At 42.1% G+C, this 19,263-nt stretch overlaps 1 protein-coding gene across 1 annotated transcript in view; it reads left to right on the top strand.

The window, feature by feature from the left end:
* Positions 1-2,392: 2,392 nt before the first annotated feature.
* The window catches only part of cntnap3 (contactin associated protein family member 3), a 188,607-nt gene continuing 171,736 nt past the window's right edge, over positions 2,393-19,263 (top strand). The window contains 1 exon segment of the mRNA XM_070449559.1: positions 2,393-2,620. Coding sequence (XP_070305660.1) covers positions 2,497-2,620 — 124 coding nt within the window. The 5' untranslated portion in view covers positions 2,393-2,496.

The raw sequence follows: 19,263 nt of genomic DNA, 5'->3' as shown, positions 1-19,263 counted from the left end.
TGTTAATTGCTCAATTAAGGATTGGCACTTAAAAATCCTTTAATCAAGTAATAGTGTTATTACATGGTACAATCCTCTAGTGAGTGATTCACTTTTGTGCCATTAATATCACGAAAAACTTCTGAAGTCAAGAACAAAATTCATAGTATTGCAAACAAAAATAATCATATTGAAAGCAAAACATAAAAGCAAAAATATTGATTGCATAACAAAATATTGCAAGGAAATCATTTCCAAATGCGAGAACAAATGAATTGTAAGTGAAGGCAATATAGTTTGCAGTGAATTTTTGGGGGAGATATAGTGATTAAATAAAACGCCTTCCTCTTTCCTGCAATCCTCCCTATCTTTGGTCATGTTACCCTGGCCTTGCCATCGCTGCTTTTTTTTCCAGTTGCAAGTTTTGGCACCCTGCATCTCTCTGCTGTTTTTCCTCAATGCAGCTGGAAGTGGTGAAAGAATTAACTTATGACTAACATGTTGTTGTTTTTGTAAGGGTTGTGTGTGTGTGTGTGTGTGTGTGTGTGTGTGTGTGTGTGTGTGTGTGTGTGTGTGTGTGTGTGTGTGTGCGCATCTCAAGTATTGGCAGACTTTGTCCAAAAAATTTTTTAAATACTAGCGTGGGGGCATCCTGAATGGCTTAGCTAGCATGTTGGTTTTAGGCTGCAGACAATACATTGACACAGAGCCAATCTTTGACTTCGCCATTTATCTCCAAAGTTTTGGCGTCTTCCAAAAATTGCGGCCACGAATCCACCATATATATAGTTCGAAAGAATAAGATGAAGCTACAGTCAAATGGATAACTAATTGAAGCTACAGTAATATGGATAACTAATGAATGATAGCTGATATGTGTTTTTCTACATTGTAATGTACACGGTGAAACCTTTGTAGGTAGGCTGCTTGGAGGCTTTGGTTTCAACACGGCAAAGCCAAATCAACCAGTGCTCATGGTTCTCACACGGGAAGTGAAATGACAGGCTTGCTCATGATCATGCACGCCGCAAATGACATGTAACTATAAGTTCCTTGAATTTTCTTTCGCGGCTGCCTTTCCATTATATGTATAGACACTTGTAGTTTTTAGCTAACGTTACACCTATCAAAGCAGTGGAGTGTGTAGTGAAGGAAAACTTGTGATCAAAACCATTCATCTTGGGGCAAAAGGGGAACGGGTTTGCAAAATGCTATCATATCACGTATTTATACGATTTATAATTTGGTCATGCATAAAAAAAATGTATACAGACTAGTTCAAAAATAAGTGACAATTAAAAAATTATTCAATGGATTATGATAATTGTCTAGTAAAAAAAGTGGTACGAAAACACAAGTTTGCGCCCCTATTTTGATTTGCTCAATGGCACAGGTGGCCTAGTTGACGCCAGACTGTTGGCTCGTCTCGGTCATGAAGAGGAATAACTGTGCATCTGTTTCTGATGAATAAACAATGTCATGCTTGTGTAGCATTCAAATAAAACCCTGAAACAAAAAGTAGGTTGAAAAGAATGTGTATAATAGAATAGACATCACGTGGATTTGCCACTTCAAGTCCAAATATATCATACTTTGACTAAAACGATTACTTTATTGACGTAAACCTCTAGTGAAGCTCTGGCCATTGTCTTAAATCTCTAAAAAGTACATTTCTACTGGTGTAGGTGGTTAAACCAGTGATTTAGTCCAGTGTTTCCACATTTCTATGAAATATGATCTGTAATTAATTACAATATGAGTGAAATAGTTTTCCTTACAAAATTAAGTATATTATTGTAATTAAGTACATTAAAAAGCAGCTTATTGTGAGGAAATAGCAAGCATTTAAAAAAAAGTGTTTCCCCCCCTTAAAAATGTATACTTTGGACACAATTACAATTATATGATGAGTCAACATCATTATTTGGGTATAAGTTAACAGATTATGAGCTTTTAAAAGTGCCATTTTCACTGGACAGTTACTTTAAACGCATCGTTTCCTCATGTCCCCACTGGCTGAACAGGTACAGTAAGTGGTTGGCTGGGAAAGTGCTATCCCATCCCAAGGCATGTTCATCGTCCGGTTTGTTATTTTGTAAATATTGTAAAGTTGGGGCCAATATTTATTTATTCGATGATATATCAGTCTCCCTCGCTCCTCACTGCCACCGAGACGGCCTACCCTTCTCACAAAGGACTATATATAGTTAAACTAATCATGACACAGGCTAAATGTTTAAAAATGTCAGTTGATAACAGACAACATTAGGTCCAGGAATTTTTATAGTTTATTGGTCTTGAAGTCTGTGCTTAATAATGGGCACTTTAAAATATGTGCTACTGATCAGAGGCTGGGCTGTAGAGGTGTGTCTATTTCTCTCTCAGCTCTTTCTGAACTGTTCCTCCTCGAGTCGGAACCAGTCGCATGGCGTGAGCAGAGCACTTCACAGAGCGGACGCACAGGCAGCACAGAGAGAGGCACACGCAAATTATTTACTGAGCTAGAGGAGGACAGGAATGGTCGCTCTCCTCCGGCAGCATCATTTCGTTTTGAACATGGATTTGAGGACCAGAAGACACAGTGGAATGATTTTACAGCTCGCCGTCCTTCTCTGGTGTTCACATGGGGCAATTGGAAAAGGTGAGCACACGCAACAAGATTCCTGCAACTTAAGCGGGGAGGGATGGCGTGGCATTTGCTGTACTGGATTTATTAAGACAAGTTTTTTCTCTGCTTTCTATATAGTCTGAGTGATTTAATATAGTGGTTTATTTGTTACTTGTATTATGGGGATATAAACCTTTAGGCAACTTTTTGTTGACAAATTACCACAGTCAGTGGTGACATTATTGATGTGTATTCGTTTGGGCGTTGTAGTTAATGTGTTAAACCTCTTGCGCCGAGTGGTTGAATATGGTTTTCAGAATATTATTTGCCTGTCATGGATTAAACAGAGCTTTCCCTTTAGCCATGTGGATACCCGCCATGGATGAAGATGTTCTGACTTGACAGAAATGCGCAGCAAGCCCATCCAGCGTGTCAAAAGGAAACATGCATTGAGCTGTCAGAGTTTGCAGTGCAGGGAATATCAGTGTCATATATTTTTAGCAGCTGTTATTATTAGGTGATAACCCTGCGGTTAAGTGTAATGGTTATGGTATCAGTGCTTATCCCCGCAAATATGTATTTGCTACACCAAATGCGACAGGGTAAACAAATGATACAATTATGCACTTGAAGATACAGTATTATAAAGAGTAGCCTATTAGAAGCTTGGCCACTGTGTATATAGTCGATCATAGGTTGCATTAATCAACGTTCAAAAGGACAATGCATTTGTTATTTTCTTAATTTCCCACATACTGCGTAATCTCCTGAACAAGCTTATTTTCAACGGGGTCCCACGGAATGGTATGTGTGTGTATATATGTGTGTGTGTCTGTGTGTGTGTGTGTGAGAGAGAGAGACATAGAAATGGTCCAGTAAGCTAGTGCTTGTGTAAATTAACCCTCTGATTCTGATCATCAGTGTAGCCATGGTTGCGGCTTCGATTCTGAAGGTGCGTTTTGCAGGCAATCATAATGCATTACAGGACCAATGGACATAGGTTACAGCTGGCAAATGGCAAGAAAACATAATATTACAATTTCACAGATAATTTTAGATAACTGGTTGGGTAATGGAATGGTCTCTCAGTTACTGTAAATTTAGAGAAATAAATGTAAAACAAGTTTTAATTCAAAGTCATTTTGCATGCTGTGTCTACAGGCAACACCATGTGATCTCCCTGCAACTAACATGACACCTGTCTAGTTATGGTGTGTGTGTGTGTCTGTGCGTGTGTGTGTGTATGTGCGTGAGCGTGTGTGTGTGTGTACAACATGAAGAGAGAGACAGAAGTGTATATATAGAGAGAGCCAGAGAGGAAGAGACTGAAAGAGAGAGCGAGAGGTAGAGAGAGAGAGGTAGAGAGAGAGAGTCGTAGAGGTAGAGAGAGGTAGAGAGAGAGAGTCGTAGAGAGAGGTAGAGAGAGAGTCGTAGAGGTAGAGAGAGGTAGAGAGAGAGAGTCGTAGAGGTAGAGAGAGGTAGAGAGAGACATTTTTATATATTTTTTATTTAACCTTTATTTAACTAGGCAAGTGAGTTAAGAACAAATTTGTATTTACAATGAAGGCCTCCCAAAAGACAAAAGGCCTCCTGTGGGGACGGGGGCTGGGATTAAAAATAAAAATAAATTAAATTAAATATAGGACAAAACACACATCACGACAAGAGAGACAACACAACGCTACATAAAGAGAGACCTAAGACAACAACATAGCATAGCAGCAACACATGACAACACAACATGGTAGCAACACAACATGACAACAAAATGGTAGCAACACAACATGGCAGCAGCACAATATGGTAGCAGCACAAGACATGGTACAAACATTATTGGGCACAGACAACAGCACAAAGGGCAAGAAGGTAGAGACAACAATACATCATGCAAAGCAGCCACAACTGTCAGTAAGAGTGTCCATGATTGAGTCTTTGAATGAATAAATTGAGATAAAACTGTCCAGTTTGAGTGTTTGTTGCAGCTCGTTCCAGTCGCTAGCTGCAGCGAACTGAAAAGACGAGTGACCTGCAGCTTTGATATGTGCTGAGAGAAGGACAGTGTACCGTCTAGCCATACTCCCAAGTACTTGTATGAGGTGACTACCTCAAGCTCTAAACCCTCAGAGGTAGTAATCACACCTGTGGGGAGAGGGGCATTCTTGTTACCAAACCACATGACCTTTGTTTTGGAGGTGTTCAGAACAAGGTTAAGGGCAGAAAAAGCTTGTTGGACACTAAGAAAGCTTTGTTGTAGAGTGTTTAACACAAAATCCAGGGAGGGGCCAGCTGAGTATAAGAATGTATCATCTGCATATAAATGGATGAGAGAGCTTCCTACTGCCTGAGCTATGTTGTTGATGTAAATTGAGAAGAGCGTGGGGCCTAGGATCGAGCCTTGAGGTACACCCTTGGTGACAGGTAGTGGCTGAGATGGCAGATGTTCTGACATTATACACTGTGCTCTTTGAGAGAGGTAGTTAGCAAACCAGGCCAAAGTCCCATCAGAGACATAAATACTCCTTAGCCGGCCCACAAGAATGGAATGGTCTACCGTATCAAAAGCTTTGGGCAAGTCAATAAAAATAGCAGCACAACATTGCTTAGAATCAAGGGCAATGGTGACATCACTGAGGACCTTTTAGAGAGTCATAGAGGTAGAGAGAGGTAGAGGTAGAGAGAGAGACAGAGAGGAAGAGACAGAGAGGAAGAGACAGAGAGGAAGAGACATAGAGGTAGAGTGAGAGAGAGTCAGAGAGGTAGAGAGAGAGAGATAAAGAGACAGAGGGAGAGAGAGAAAGATGAAGGGAGAGAGAGAGAGCGAGAGAGACAGAGGGAGAGAGAGAGAGCGAGAGACATGGATGGAGAAGAGAGAGAGACATAGAGATAGAGACAGAGGTAGAGAGAGAGAAAGAGAGAGACATGGAGGTAGAGAGAGAGAGAGAGAAAGAGAAACATAGATATAGAGGTAGAGAGAGGGAGGTATAGAGGAGATGGACCCACTGGTTTCCCTCTAGGTTACATAGAGCTGGTAGTCCCATCCACCAAACTACCAGGTGTGAAACAGGGAATAGACTTAGGGGGTATGTTAATTTGGTATACAGCAGACCTAACTCACTCTATTAAATTGATCAAAGCAGGAACGTTTTACATTTGGCTAGAAATTAAAAAGGAAATGATCTCAACAGAGAAAAATGTCATCCTGCGTGCTACCTATATCCCCCCCACTAGAATCCCCATACTTTAATGAAGACAGCTTCCCCATCCTGGAGGGGGAAATCAATCATTTCCAGGCCCAGGGACATGTACTAGTCTGTGGCTACCTACATACCAGAACTGGACAAGAACCTGACACCCTCAGCACACAGGGGGACAAACACCTACCTGGAGGTGACAGAATTCCCTCCCCTATATGCCCCCCTAACTATGACAATATAAGCAACAAAACAGGTAACAATTCCTGCAGCTATGTCACATGCTGCGTATGTACAGTCGTGGCCAAAAGTTTTGAGAATGACACAAATATTAATTTTCACAAAGTCTGCTGCCTCAGTGTCTTTAGATATTTTTGTCAGATGTTACTATGGAATACTGAAGTATAATTACAAGCATTTCATAAGTGTCTTAGGCTTTTATTGACAATTACATGAAGTTGATGCAAAGAGTCAATATTTGCAGTGTTGACCCTTATTTTTCAAGACCTCTGCAATCCGCCCTGGCATGCTGTCAATTAACTTCTGGGCCACATCCTGACTGATGGCAGCCCATTCTTGCATAATCAATGCTTGGAGTTTGTCAGAATTTGTGGGGTTTTGTTTGTCCACCCGCCTCTTGAGGATTGACCACAAGTTCTGAATGGGATTAAGGTCTGGAGAGTTTCCTGGCCATGGACTCAAAATATCGATGTTTTGTTCCCCGAGCAACTTAGTTATCACTTTTGCCTTATGGCAAGGTGCTCCATCATGCTGGAAAAGGCATTGTTCGTCACCAAACAGTTCCTGGATGGTTGGGAGAAGTTGCTCTCGGAGGATGTGTTGGTACCATTCTTTATTCATGGCGGTGTTCTTAGGKYAAATTGTGAGGGAGCCCACTCCCTTGGCTGAGAAGCAACCTCACACATGAATGGTCTCAGGATGCTTTACTGTTGGCATGGCACAGGACTGATGGTAGCGCTCACCTTGTCTTCTCCGGACAAGCTTTTTTCCGGATGCCCCAAACAATCGGAAAGGGGATTCATCAGAGAAGATGACTTTACCCCAGTCGTCAGCAATCCAATCCCTGTACCTTTTGCAGAATATCAGTCTGTCCCTGATGTTTTTCCTGGAGAGAAGTGGCTTCTTTGCTGCCTTCCTTGACACCAGGCCATCCTCCAAAAGTCTTCGCATCACTGTGCATGCAGATGCACTCACACCTGCCTGCTGCCATTCCTGAGCAAGCTCTGTACTGGTGGTGCCCCGATCCTGCAGTTGAATCAACTTTAGGAGACGGTCCTGTCGCTTGCTGGACTTTCATGGGCGCCCTGAAGCCTTCTTCACAACAATTGAACTGCTCTCCTTGAAGTTCTTGATGATCCTATAAATGGTTGATTTAGGTGCAATCTTACTGGCAGCAATATCCTTGCCTGTGAAGCCCTTTTTGTGCAAAGCAATGATGACGGCACGTGTTTCCTTGCAGGTAACCATGGTTGACAGAGGAAGAACAATGATTCCAAGCACCACCCTCCTTTTGAAGSTTCCAGTCTGTTATTCGAACTCAATCAGCATGACAGAGTGATCTCCAGCCTTATCCTCGTCAACACTCACACCTGTGTTAACGAGAGAATCACTGACATGATGTCAGCTGGTCCTTTTGTGGCAGGGCTGAAATGCAGTGGCAATATTTTTGGAGATTCAGTTCATTTGCATGGCAAAGAGGGACTTTGCAATTAATTGCAYTTCATCTGATCACTCTTCATAACATTCTGGAGTATATGCAAATTGACATCATTTAAACTGAGGCAGCAGACTTTGTGAAAATTCTTTGTGAAAATTAATTCTCAAAGCTTTTGGCCACGACTGTACATAGTCCATGGTAGGCTTTGAGTGGACTCCTACTATAGCTCATCTCTTGGCAGTAGTACTGTAGACTACTTTATCACTGACCTCAACCCATAGTCTCTCAGAGCGTTCACAGTCAGCCCAATGACACCCTTATCAGATCACAGCAAAATCACAGTCTCCTTGAACAGAGCAATTCTCAATCATGAGGCATCAAAGCCAAAGGAACTGAATAATATTAAGAAATGCTATAGATGGAAGGAAAGCAGTGTGGAAACCTACCAAAAAACAATTAGGCAACAACAAATGTAATCCCTTTTAGACAACTTCCTGGACAAAACGTTGTAATAGTGAAGGTGTAAACTTGGCAGTAGAAAACCTAAACATTATATTTGACCGCTCAGCTTCCCTAGCTAATCTAAACATTTCAAACAGAAAACCGAAGAAAATTAACAACAATGACAAATGGTTTGATGAAGAATGCAAAAGCCTAAGAAAGAAATTATGAAACCTATCCAACCAAAAACTTGAAGACCCAGAATGCCTTCACTATGGTGAATTACTAAAACAATACAGAAATGCACTACGGAAAAAGAAGGAACAGCACGTCAGAAATCAGCTCAATGTAATTGAAGAATCCATAGACTCTAACTACTTCTGGGAACGTTGGAAAACACCAAACAAACAACAACACCAAGAGTTATCTATCCAAAACAGAATTGTATGGGTAAACCACTTCTCCAATCTTTTTGGCCCTATAACAAAGTTCAAACAGCAAAAACATATACATGATCAAATACAAATCTTAGAATCATCTATTAAAGAATACCAGAACCCACTGGATTCTCCAATTACATTGAATGAACTACAGGACAAAATACAAACCCTCCAACCCAAAAATGCATGTGGTGTTGATGGTATCCTCAATGAAATTATAAAATATGCAGACCACAAATTCCAATTGGCTATACTTAAACACTTTAACATCATCCTTAGCTCTGGGATCGTCCCCAATATTTGGAACCAAGGACTGATCACCCAAATCCACAGAAGTGGAGACAAATTTGAATCAAAAACCTACCGTGGGATATGCTTCAACAGCAACCTTGGGAAAATCCTCTGCATTATCATTAACAGCAGACTCATACATTTCCTCAGTGAAAACAATGTACTGAGCAAATGTCAAATTGGCTTTTTACTAAATTACCATACGACAGACCATGTATTCACCCTGCACACCCTAACTGACAAACACACAAACCAAAACAAAGGCAATGTAACGCTCGTCGGAAGGATGAGACCAAGGTGCAGTGTGGTACGTGTTCATGCTTCTTTATTAAAACCGAACAACAAACAAAACAACAAAAGAACAACGAACGTCACGTCTTGAAGGCTACACAGAGTTAACAAAAAACAACATTCCACAACCTAAAGTGGCAAAACAGGCTGCCTAAGTATGATTCCCAATCAGAGACAACAATAGACAGCTGTCCTTGATTGAGAACCATACCCGGCCAAAACATATAATCACAAAACCTAGAAATAAAGAACATAGAATGCCCACCCAAATCACACCCTGAACAAACCAAATAGAGACATAAAAAGGCTCTCTAAGGTCAGGGCGTGATTGGCGAGGGCACTAGAACAGTCTTCAGCACCCGGCCTCACCCTACTAGAATCGGAAGTCAAATGTCTACTGTTTGCTGATGATCTGGTGCTTCTGTCCACAACCAAGGAGGGCCTACAGCAGCACCTAGATCCTCTGCACAGATTCTGTCAGACCAGGGCCCTGACAATAAATCTCAGTAAGACAATAATAATGGTGTTCCAAAAAAGGTCCAGTTGCCAGGACCACAAATACAAATTCCATCTAGACACCGTTGCCCAAGAGCACACAAAAAACGATACATACCTTGACCTAAACATTAGCGCCACAGGTAAATTCCACAAAGCTGTGAACGAGCTGAGAGACAAGGCAAGAAGGGCCTTCTATGCCATCAAAAGGAACATATAATTCGACATACCAATTAGGATCTGGCAAAAAATACTTGAATCAGTTATAAAACCCATTGCCCTTTATGGTTGTGAGGTCTGGGGTCCGCTTATCAACCAAGAATTCACAAAATGGGACAAACACCAAATTGAGACTCTGCATGCAGAATTCTGCAAAGATATCCACCATGTACAATGTGAAACACCAAATAATGCATGCAGAGCAGATACCTGCTAATTATCAAAATCCAGAAAAGAGCGGTTKAATTCTACAACCACCTAAAAGGAAGCGATTCCCAAACCTTCCATAAATAAGCCATACCCTACAGAGAAATTAACCTGGAGAAGAGTCCCCTAAGCATGCTGGTACTGGGGCTCTGTTCACAAACACAAACAAACCCCACAGAGCCCCAGGACAGCAACACAATTAGACCCAACCAAATCACAAGAAAACAAAAAGATAATTACTTGACACATTGGGAAGAATTAACAAAAAAACTGTGCAAACTAGAATGCTACTTGGCCCTAAACAGAGAGTACACAGTGGCAGAATACCTGACCACTGTCACTGACCCAAACTTAAGAAAAGCTTTGACTATGTACAGACTCAGTGAGTTAGCCTTGCTATTGAGAAAGGCTGCCATAGGCAGACCTGGCTCTCATGAGATGACAGGCTTTGTGCGCACTGTGCACAAAAATAAGTGGAAACTGAGCTGCACTTCCTAATCTCCTGCCAAATCTATGACCATATTAGAGACACATATTTCCCCCAGATTACACAGATCCACAAAGAATTCGAAAATAAACCAAATGTTTGTAAACTCCCATATCTATTGGGTGAAATACCACAGTGTGCCATCACAGCAACAAGATTTGTGACCTGTTGCCAAAAGAAAAGGGCAACCAGTGAGAGCAAACACCATTGTAAATACAACCCATATTTTGTAGTATTTGCACATAATATGACATTTGAAATATCTTTATTCTTTTSGAACATTTGTGAGTGTAATGTTTACTGTTAATTTTGATTGTTTATTTCACTTTTGTTTATTATCTACTTCACTTGGTTTTGCAATGTTAACATATGTTTCTCATGTCAAAAAAGCCCTTAAATTGAATTGAAATTGATTTGAATTGAGAGAGAGAGTGAGATATAGAGGTAGAGCGAGAGAGAGACATAGAGAGAGAGAGACAGAGGTAGAGAGAGAGAGATGAGAGAGAAAGAAAGATACAGAGGTAGAGAGAGAAAAAGAGACAGAGGTAGAACGAGAGAGAGAGAGAAGAAAGAAAGAAAATACAGAGTAAGAAGAAAAAAGAACAGAGGTAAAAGAGAGAAGGAGAGAGAGAGAGAGAGAGAGAGAGAGAGAGAGAGAGAGAGAGAGAGAGAGAGAGAGAGAGAGAGAGAGAGAGAGAGAGAGAGAGAGAGAGAGAGAGAGAGAGAAAGAAAGAAAGAAAGATACAGAGTAAGAGAGAAAAACAGAGGAGACAGAGAGAGAGAAGAGAGAGAGAGAGAGAGAGAGAGAGAGAGAGAGAGAGAGAGAGAGAGAGAGAAGAGAGAGAGAGAGAGAGAGAGAGAGAGAGAGAGAAAGAAAGAAAGAAATATACAGAGGTAGAGAGAGAAAAAGAGAGGAGAGAGACATAAAAGTGGAAAGAGAGAGATATAGAGGTAGAGACTACAGATAAGCAGTGAAAAGAGAGCAAGAGAGAAGACAGATAGAGAGGAGAGAGAGAGAGGAGGTAGAAGAGAGCTACAGATAAGCATTGAGAGAGAGAAGGGTATGGTGGTTGTAATTAGATACATATGTATTGTATTGGAGCAGATGGCTGTACATTTTGCAAGCCCCTGGCCCTCCACTCCTCCACTGCTTTACTGCTTGCAGGGGTGGACTGGACCAAAATCAGCCCTGGCATTTATAACATCGCCCATTTTTTTATTGATGCCCGAAATGCCAGATGGCCAGTCCGCCCCTGCTGTTTGCCACTCTGATGCATCCCTGAGTCAGATCCTTTGCATCCCAAAAGGCACCCTATCCCTATATAGTGTGCACTACTTTTGACCAGGGCTCATGGACTCCGGTCAAGAGTAATGCACTATATAGGGAACAGGGTGCCATTCGGGATACGGTTAGAGCCACAGGTCACAGACCCTGCCTGATTCTCTCTATATAGACAACACCACACGCCGCGCCCACACACAGACACACGACACACAGACACACAGACACAGACACAGACACAGACACAGACACAGACACAAGACACAGACACAGACACAGACACCATACAGACACACACAGACACACCACACACACACACACACACACACACACACACACACCACACACACACACACACACACACACACACCACACACACACACACACACACACACACACACAACACACACACACACCAACACACATCACACACACACACACACACACACAAACAAAGGAGAGCCGCACGCTCTAGGAGCTCAGATGCAAACATTTAATGTCCAACGTTTCGACAGCCAAGCTGTCTTCATCAGGGTTTAATGACAGCAAACCAAAGGATATATATTTTAAAATCTGCAGATGCTGCCTAGCTGACTTTGAGTTGTTTTTCGCCCAGAGATGCAAACATTTTTGTTTTTACTTGATGTGATTGCAATAGAAAATGATAATCTTTCCATACTTTGATTTAAGCCTATTAAGAAGTCAAACCTCAATTAAATAACTGCATTTTTCTATTCTAACACGGCAGTATATCTTTCCTCCTTTCACATCATGCTTGGCTGGTGCTGTTCACTGTATTCCAAGACTGTCACGTTCTGACCTTAGTTKTTTTGTTATTTCTTTGTTTTAGTATGGTCAGGGCGTGAGTTGGGTGGGTTATCTATGTTTGTTTTTCTATGTTGGGTTTTTCGTTTGGCCTGATATGGTTCGCAATCAGAGGCAGGTGTTAGTCGTTGTCTCTGATTGGGAACCATATTTAGGGAGCCTGTTTTCTATTGTGTTTTGTGGGTGGTTGTTTTCTGTGTCTGTATGTTCCACACGGAACTGTTTCGGTTTTCGTTCATTCACTTTATTGTTTTGTATTTCAGTGTTCAGTTTGATCCATTAAATATTCATCATGAACACTTACCACGCTGTGCTTTGGTCCTCCTCTCTTTCTCCCAACGAAGATCGTTACAAAGACAGTATGACCAAGCTGCTTCAGTCCATCTGTATCTTTGGAGAACAGGACTTGATATTTGATTTGTTGGCCAGTTAGCAGCATGTATAATCAAACAACTTGCTGACTCATCATACACTAACTGCTTGTCTGAGTAGTCAGTTTAGTACTTTTCATGAGAGGGTCTGCCTGCCCTCCAATGTCAGGTTAAGGTCCGGTGTGGCTCCGTTGGTAAGAGTATGGTGCCGGTAATGCCAAGATTGTGGGTTAATTTCTCGTAGGGATCGCATATTGTACTTTCGATGAGGGTGTGCCCTCGACCTCCAATGTCAGGTTATGGTCTACCTAGTTATGTGGTGTGTGAGACTGTGCTGTCCTGCGTGTTGTGTAAGTATGCGTATCCCTAATATATTCTGAGGCTATTTCATGAGTGTCTGCCCTCGCCCTCGCCCTCGCCCTCACCCTCCACAATCAGGTTAAGGTCTCCTTGTTTATGTTGCTCATGGTTGGATGAAAAAATACAGATGTAGGATCTTAATTTGATCACTCTGTTGCAGGAGAACTTTGACATTTAAGACTTGATTTTCCCCTACGTAAAATGTATCAACCCCTACAAAAATGTCAATTAATTATAATCCACATGATAATTCACATTTCCTATTAATGCAGGACTATTTTCCTGCTGTAGGAAACTGGCTCAAATTAAAATCCTACATGCGTAGATGCCTATCTATAAAATATTCTGAGGCTATCTCATGAGAGCATCTTACCTTGACCGCCACTATCAGTTGAAGGTTTCCCTGGCTATGCTCCTTATGGGGAGGGGGTGGGGTACTGTACAGTATACTGTGTATTGTATAAAGATTAGAGTATCCCTGAATTATTCCAAGGCTATCCTCTTACCGGTTGAGGGTCTGTGAGCATCAGCCTTAATCAGAGCTACGCAGCGCTTTGGTCCAACTCTCAAGACGAGAGAGAGAGAGAGGCAGCCACCGTAGTCACTGTAGCCGGGTGAAGAACCTTAGTAGTTCTCAGCTGGAGACCTACAGTCGACTGTTTATAGATCGCTCCTAGTGACTCATTTTAACTTGTTTTTTATGTGTATACACAGAGTCCTTTACAGTCAACACACAGCTACGTGAATTGCTTCTTTTTCATACGGCATGAAAATTGAATTAGGTTGATGCACAAATTCAGTTGGGTATTTGAATATGACCCAGTGTATATGTCTTTCCATGACATAGACTGACCAGGTGAATCCAGGTGAAAGATATGATCCCTTATTGATGTCACTTGTTAAATCAAATCAAACTTTATTTATCACATGCGCCGAATACAACGTGTAGACCTTACCGTGAAATGCTTACTTCCAAGCCCTTAACCAACAGCGCAGTTCAAGAAAGAGTTAAGAAAATATTTACCAAAGAAACTAAAGTAAAAAATAATAAAAAGTAACACATAATAATAACAATAACGAGGCTATATACAGGGGGTACCGATACAATATACCCGAGTCAATGTGCCGGGCTACAGGTTAGTCAAGGTCATTTGTACATGTAAGTAGGGGTGAAGTGACTATGCACAGATAATAAACAGTGAGTAGTAACAGTGTACAAAACAAATGGGGGTGGGTATTAATGTAAATAGTCTGGTGGCCATTTGATGAGTTGTTCAGCAGTCTTATGGTTTGGGGGTAGAAGCTGTTAAGGAGCCTTTTGGTCCTAAACTTGGCACTCTGGTACCGCTTGCCGTGCAGTAGCAGAGAAAACAGTCTATGACTTGGGTGACTGGAGTCTCTGAAAAATGTTTGGGCTTTCCTCCTAGTCTATAGGTCCTGGATGYCAGGACGCTTGGCCCGAGTGAGGTACTGGGCCGAACACACTACCCTCTGTAGCGCCTTACTGTGCAGTACTGTGCAGATGCTGTGCAGGGGGACCCATGCCAAATCTTTTCAGTCTCCTGAGGGGGAAAAGGTGTTGTTGTGCCCTCTTAAGGACTGTCTTGGTGTGTTTGGACCATAGTAGTTTGTTGATGTGGACACCAAGGAACTTGAAGCTCTCGACCTGCTCCTGTCAGGACCCGGTGCGAGAAACAGTCACTAATAATCGTCAGAACCCAGAAGATGAGGCAGACACAGCAGTACTAGAGATAGTGGTTTAATTAAAGAACAAAATCTTCAGGCAAAGAAACTAAATCCACAATGTCCAAAAATAAAGCCAAGAGGCACAAAATGGAAATCCTCCAAAATACAAAAGAAACTCCACAAAGTGGTAAAAAACAGCAGGGAAAAAACAAACCTTAAAAAGACTACTCAAAATATACACAAGAACTAAACCAGAGAACCTCTGGAAAATCCAATAAAATAAATATCTGTAAAGAACAAGGCTTGGGCTGAGGCTGGGTGCTAACTTACAAACACTGAGCAAGGAACTGAGGAACACACAGGGTTTAAATACTAACAAGGGAATGACCTACAGGTGCAAACAATAATTAGAGCAAGAAAAACAAAAGGTACAAAAAAGGTGCAATGGGGACATCTAGTGACCAAAACCCGAACAGTCTTGGCCAAAACCTGACAGCTCCACTACAGCCCCGTCGATGTTAATGGTGGACTGTTCGGCCCACCTTTGCCTGCAGTCCACGATCAGCTCCTTTGTCTTGCTCACTATGGTGGTTTGCTTGAAACATGTAGGTATTACAGACTCGATCAGGGAGAGGTTAATTGAATTATCTCATGTTTCACCGAGTCGTGGCTGAACGACGACTCTGATAATATAGAGCTGACGGGATTTTCCATTTCCATTATCCGAGTCGTTCAGCCACGACTCGGTGAAACATAAGATAATAAAAAAATGTATGTCCCGTTGGTAGGATAATCTTGATTGTAGTCATCGATTAAATTTTCCGATGGTTGCTCGTTGGCCAATAGAACGGATGGCAGTGGGGGATTACTCGCTCGCCTACGAATTCTCAGAAGGCAGCCCGACTTCTGCCCCCTTTTTCTTTGTCTTTTATTCACGCAAATGACGGGGATTTGGGCCTGTTCCCGAGAAAGCAGTATACAGTATCCTTCGCGTCAGACTCGTTAAAGGAAAAAGCTTCTTCCAGTTTGAGGTGAGTAATCGCTGTTCTGATGTCCAGAAGTTATTTTCGGTCAGCAACATAACGTATAAATTAAGTAAAAAAATAAGTTACAAAAAAAAKCAAAAAACMAACAAAATAGCAGTTGATTAGGAGCACGTAAAACGTCAGCCATCCCCTCCGGCGCAATTCTACTTCAATCAGTGTAGATGAAGGGGAGGAGACAGGTTGAAGAAGGATTTTTAAGCCTTGATACAATTGAGACATGGATTGTGTATGTGTTCCATTTAGAGGGTGAATGGGAAAGACTAAATATTTGAGTGCCTTTGAATGGGGTATGGTAGTAGGTGCCAGGCGCACCAGTTAGTGTCTATAACTGCAACACTGCTGGGTTTTTCATGCTCAACAGTTTCCCGTGTGAATCAAGTATGGTTCACAATCCATAGGACATTCAGCCAACTTGACACAACTGTGGGAAGCATTGAAGTCAACATGGGCCAGCATCCCTGTGGAATGCTTTTGACAAATTGTAGTCCATGCCCCAAAGAACTGAGTCTCTCGCTCTCGCTCTCGCTCTCGCTCTCGCTCTCGCTCTCGCTCTCGCTCTCTCTCTCTCTCTCTCTCTCGCTCTCTCTGTACTAGGCATATTACCAGTCTTCTCAGGGCTTTTATCTTCTCTCACAGCTGATCTGGAGTCAGTGGAGCACTCCTTCTAATCATGGCCTAATGGCAGATAACACCATGACACCTCAGTCCCCTACCCTGGGTGTGTACACAGATAGTGAGTCACACTCACACTAGTCTTGCTAGAATGATGGCGCCTTAAGGATGCGTCCCAAATGACACCCTATTCCTTATGTAGTGCACTACTTTTGACCAGAGCCCTAATCCTTGTGTAGTGCACTACTTTTGACCAGAGCCCTATTCCTTATGTAGTACACTACTTTAGACAGGAGCCCTATTCCTTATGTAGTGCACTACTTTTGACCAGAGCCCTATTCCTTATGTAGTGCACTACTTATGARCAGGGCCCAAAGAGACACAGCAGCTGTGGGTAGAGACTACACTCACACTGACAATATGCAGTATTCTCCTATAAGTCATTACTGTGTGATTTCAGTAGGCTTTTTAGTAAGACTATACAGAATCAAATAAAGTTGACTAGCTGGGGCAGGAGAGAACAGTGGAAAGAGATGACCTCTTTGGCTGTGAGTCAGCTGTATGTGTCCCAAAGGTGTTTAGGAACAAGCAGACAGTTTGGCTGGTGATTGAGGCTGTGGGTGTCACGTTCCTGACCTGTTTTCTGTTGTTTTGTATGTGTGTGATGGTCAGGGCGTGAGTTTTGGGTGGGCAGTCTATGTTTGCTGTTTCTATGTTGGTTTTGGGTTGCCTGGTATGGCTCTTAATTAGAGGCAGGTGTTTTGCGTTTTCCTCTAATTGAGAGTCATATTAAGGTAGGTTGTTCTCACTGTTTGTTTGTGGGTGATTGTCGCTGTGTCTGTGTTTGTTGCACCACACGGTACTGTCTCGTCTCGGTCGTTCCTGTTCATGTGTTCTTCGTTTCATGTAAGTTCGTAGTTTAGGTCTGTCTAGTTCGTTTTGTTATTTTGTATATTTAGTCAAGTGTATTTCGTGTCTGTCTTCGTCTTACAATAAAGTCATTATGTATTCATCACCCGCTGCGCCTTGGTCTACTCACTCACCGAAAGAGAGCCGTTACAGTGGGGAAACTTTTTATGCCTCTAAATTAGACTTTGTCCACATCCCAAATGCTACTCTATCCTCTATATAATGCGGCACTTTTGCCCATACACTCTTAGAAAAAAGGGTAAAAAAAAKKAACAAACGTTTTGGTTCCATGTAGAACCCTCTGTGGAAAGGGTTCTTCATGGAACCCAAAAAGGTTCTACCTGCAACCAAAATAGTTCTTCAAAATGTTCTCCTATGGGGACAGCCAAAGAACCCTTTTAGATTCCAGATAGCACCTTTTTCTCTAAGAGTGTAGGGCTCTGGGCAACAATATGGAGTAGGGTTCAATTTGGAACCTTAGACTTCAGAGTCAGAGAATGACCTCCCTCCTCCACTATTCCCACAGACAATAAGATTAATAATCAAGTAAAAAAAATGTGCCTGGGTAGGAAATGATGTATATTTGGCCAGTAAACCGATTGACCGGGTGCTTCAGTGCTTCATATGCAGCACACAGCTCTCTGCCTCTTCGGAATGTATTACTTTTCAATGAGCTGGTTGTTTGTTTTGTGAAGAACATAAACCAGTGAATAAAATCAATTTGGTGCAACTGTCTGTGTGGCGTAGGTATTTCCCTGCAAAGCCCACTGTCCATCATGATTCATGAGACGGGTGGCGTCTCACGGAGGCTGAATGAGGGAAGGGGAAAGCAGATAGCGAGCAGAGGATAAATCACCCTCATATTTCTTCTTTACTGTCATTTATGAAATGTGTGTTGGGGAAGTCGAGCCATGAATGAGATCTTATGAAGTCAAGGTTATACAAAGGTAGCGGCGGGTAGAGCTGGTCGTATTAAAAAAAAAAACTATATTTACTGTGTGAACTTGAGTCTGGCTCTGGCAGTTATGAATCTAGATTTATTAATCCAGAGAGCAGTATTTAAGTAGGAAATTGACAGAAAACGGCAGTTCATCTAACTTTGGTTCTGACCCAGGCCATTCTGTATTAGCTCAAGGCCAAATTCTTCAAAAGCCTGGCACCCTCAAAATGGACGCATTCATCACACAGCCCTGTCATCATCGTAGATGAGTTGGTACTGGACCAAAAATCTGTCATGGTGGTTCTCTTGATAGGTTGCCCAAATGTTCTCTCAGCCTCTTTTAGCTTCAGTCCTACTTTGCTGTAATAACTAGAATAGTCAACCTTGCTGCTACAGATTAGGCTGCAGTTGTTTAACATTCATACAGTCATCATTCACAACAACACCTGCTTTTATTTCTCAATATGCAATATTATTTTCAATTTCGCCTCATGTATGTCAGGTCAAATCACAGCTGTGACATTCGACAGGTTACGCATCTCAAACGGCACCCTATTCCCTATTTAGTGCACTATTTTGGACCAGGGACAGGGCCCATAGGGCTCTGGTCAAAAATAGTTAACTGAAGGGTACAGGGTGCCATTTTGGACGCTTACAAGGAAATAGCACAGGTGTGCTACCATTCAGCCGTTGGCTACCATTCAGCCGTTGGTTACCATTCAGCCGTTGATTACCATTCAGCCGTTGGCTACCATTCAGCCGTTGGCTACCATTCAGCCGTTGGTTACCATTCAGCCGTTGGCTACCATTCAGCCGTTGGTTACCATTCAGCCGTTGGCTACCATTCAGCCGTTGGCTACCATTCAGCCGTTGGCTACCATTCAGCCGTTGGCTACCATTCAGCC

The sequence above is a fragment of the Salvelinus sp. IW2-2015 genome, linkage group LG20, assembly GCF_002910315.2.
Source record: "Salvelinus sp. IW2-2015 linkage group LG20, ASM291031v2, whole genome shotgun sequence".
Taxonomy (NCBI): domain Eukaryota; kingdom Metazoa; phylum Chordata; class Actinopteri; order Salmoniformes; family Salmonidae; genus Salvelinus; species Salvelinus sp. IW2-2015.
The sequence above is the reverse complement of the archived record's forward strand: the minus strand, read 5'-3'. Positions and strand labels throughout refer to the sequence as shown.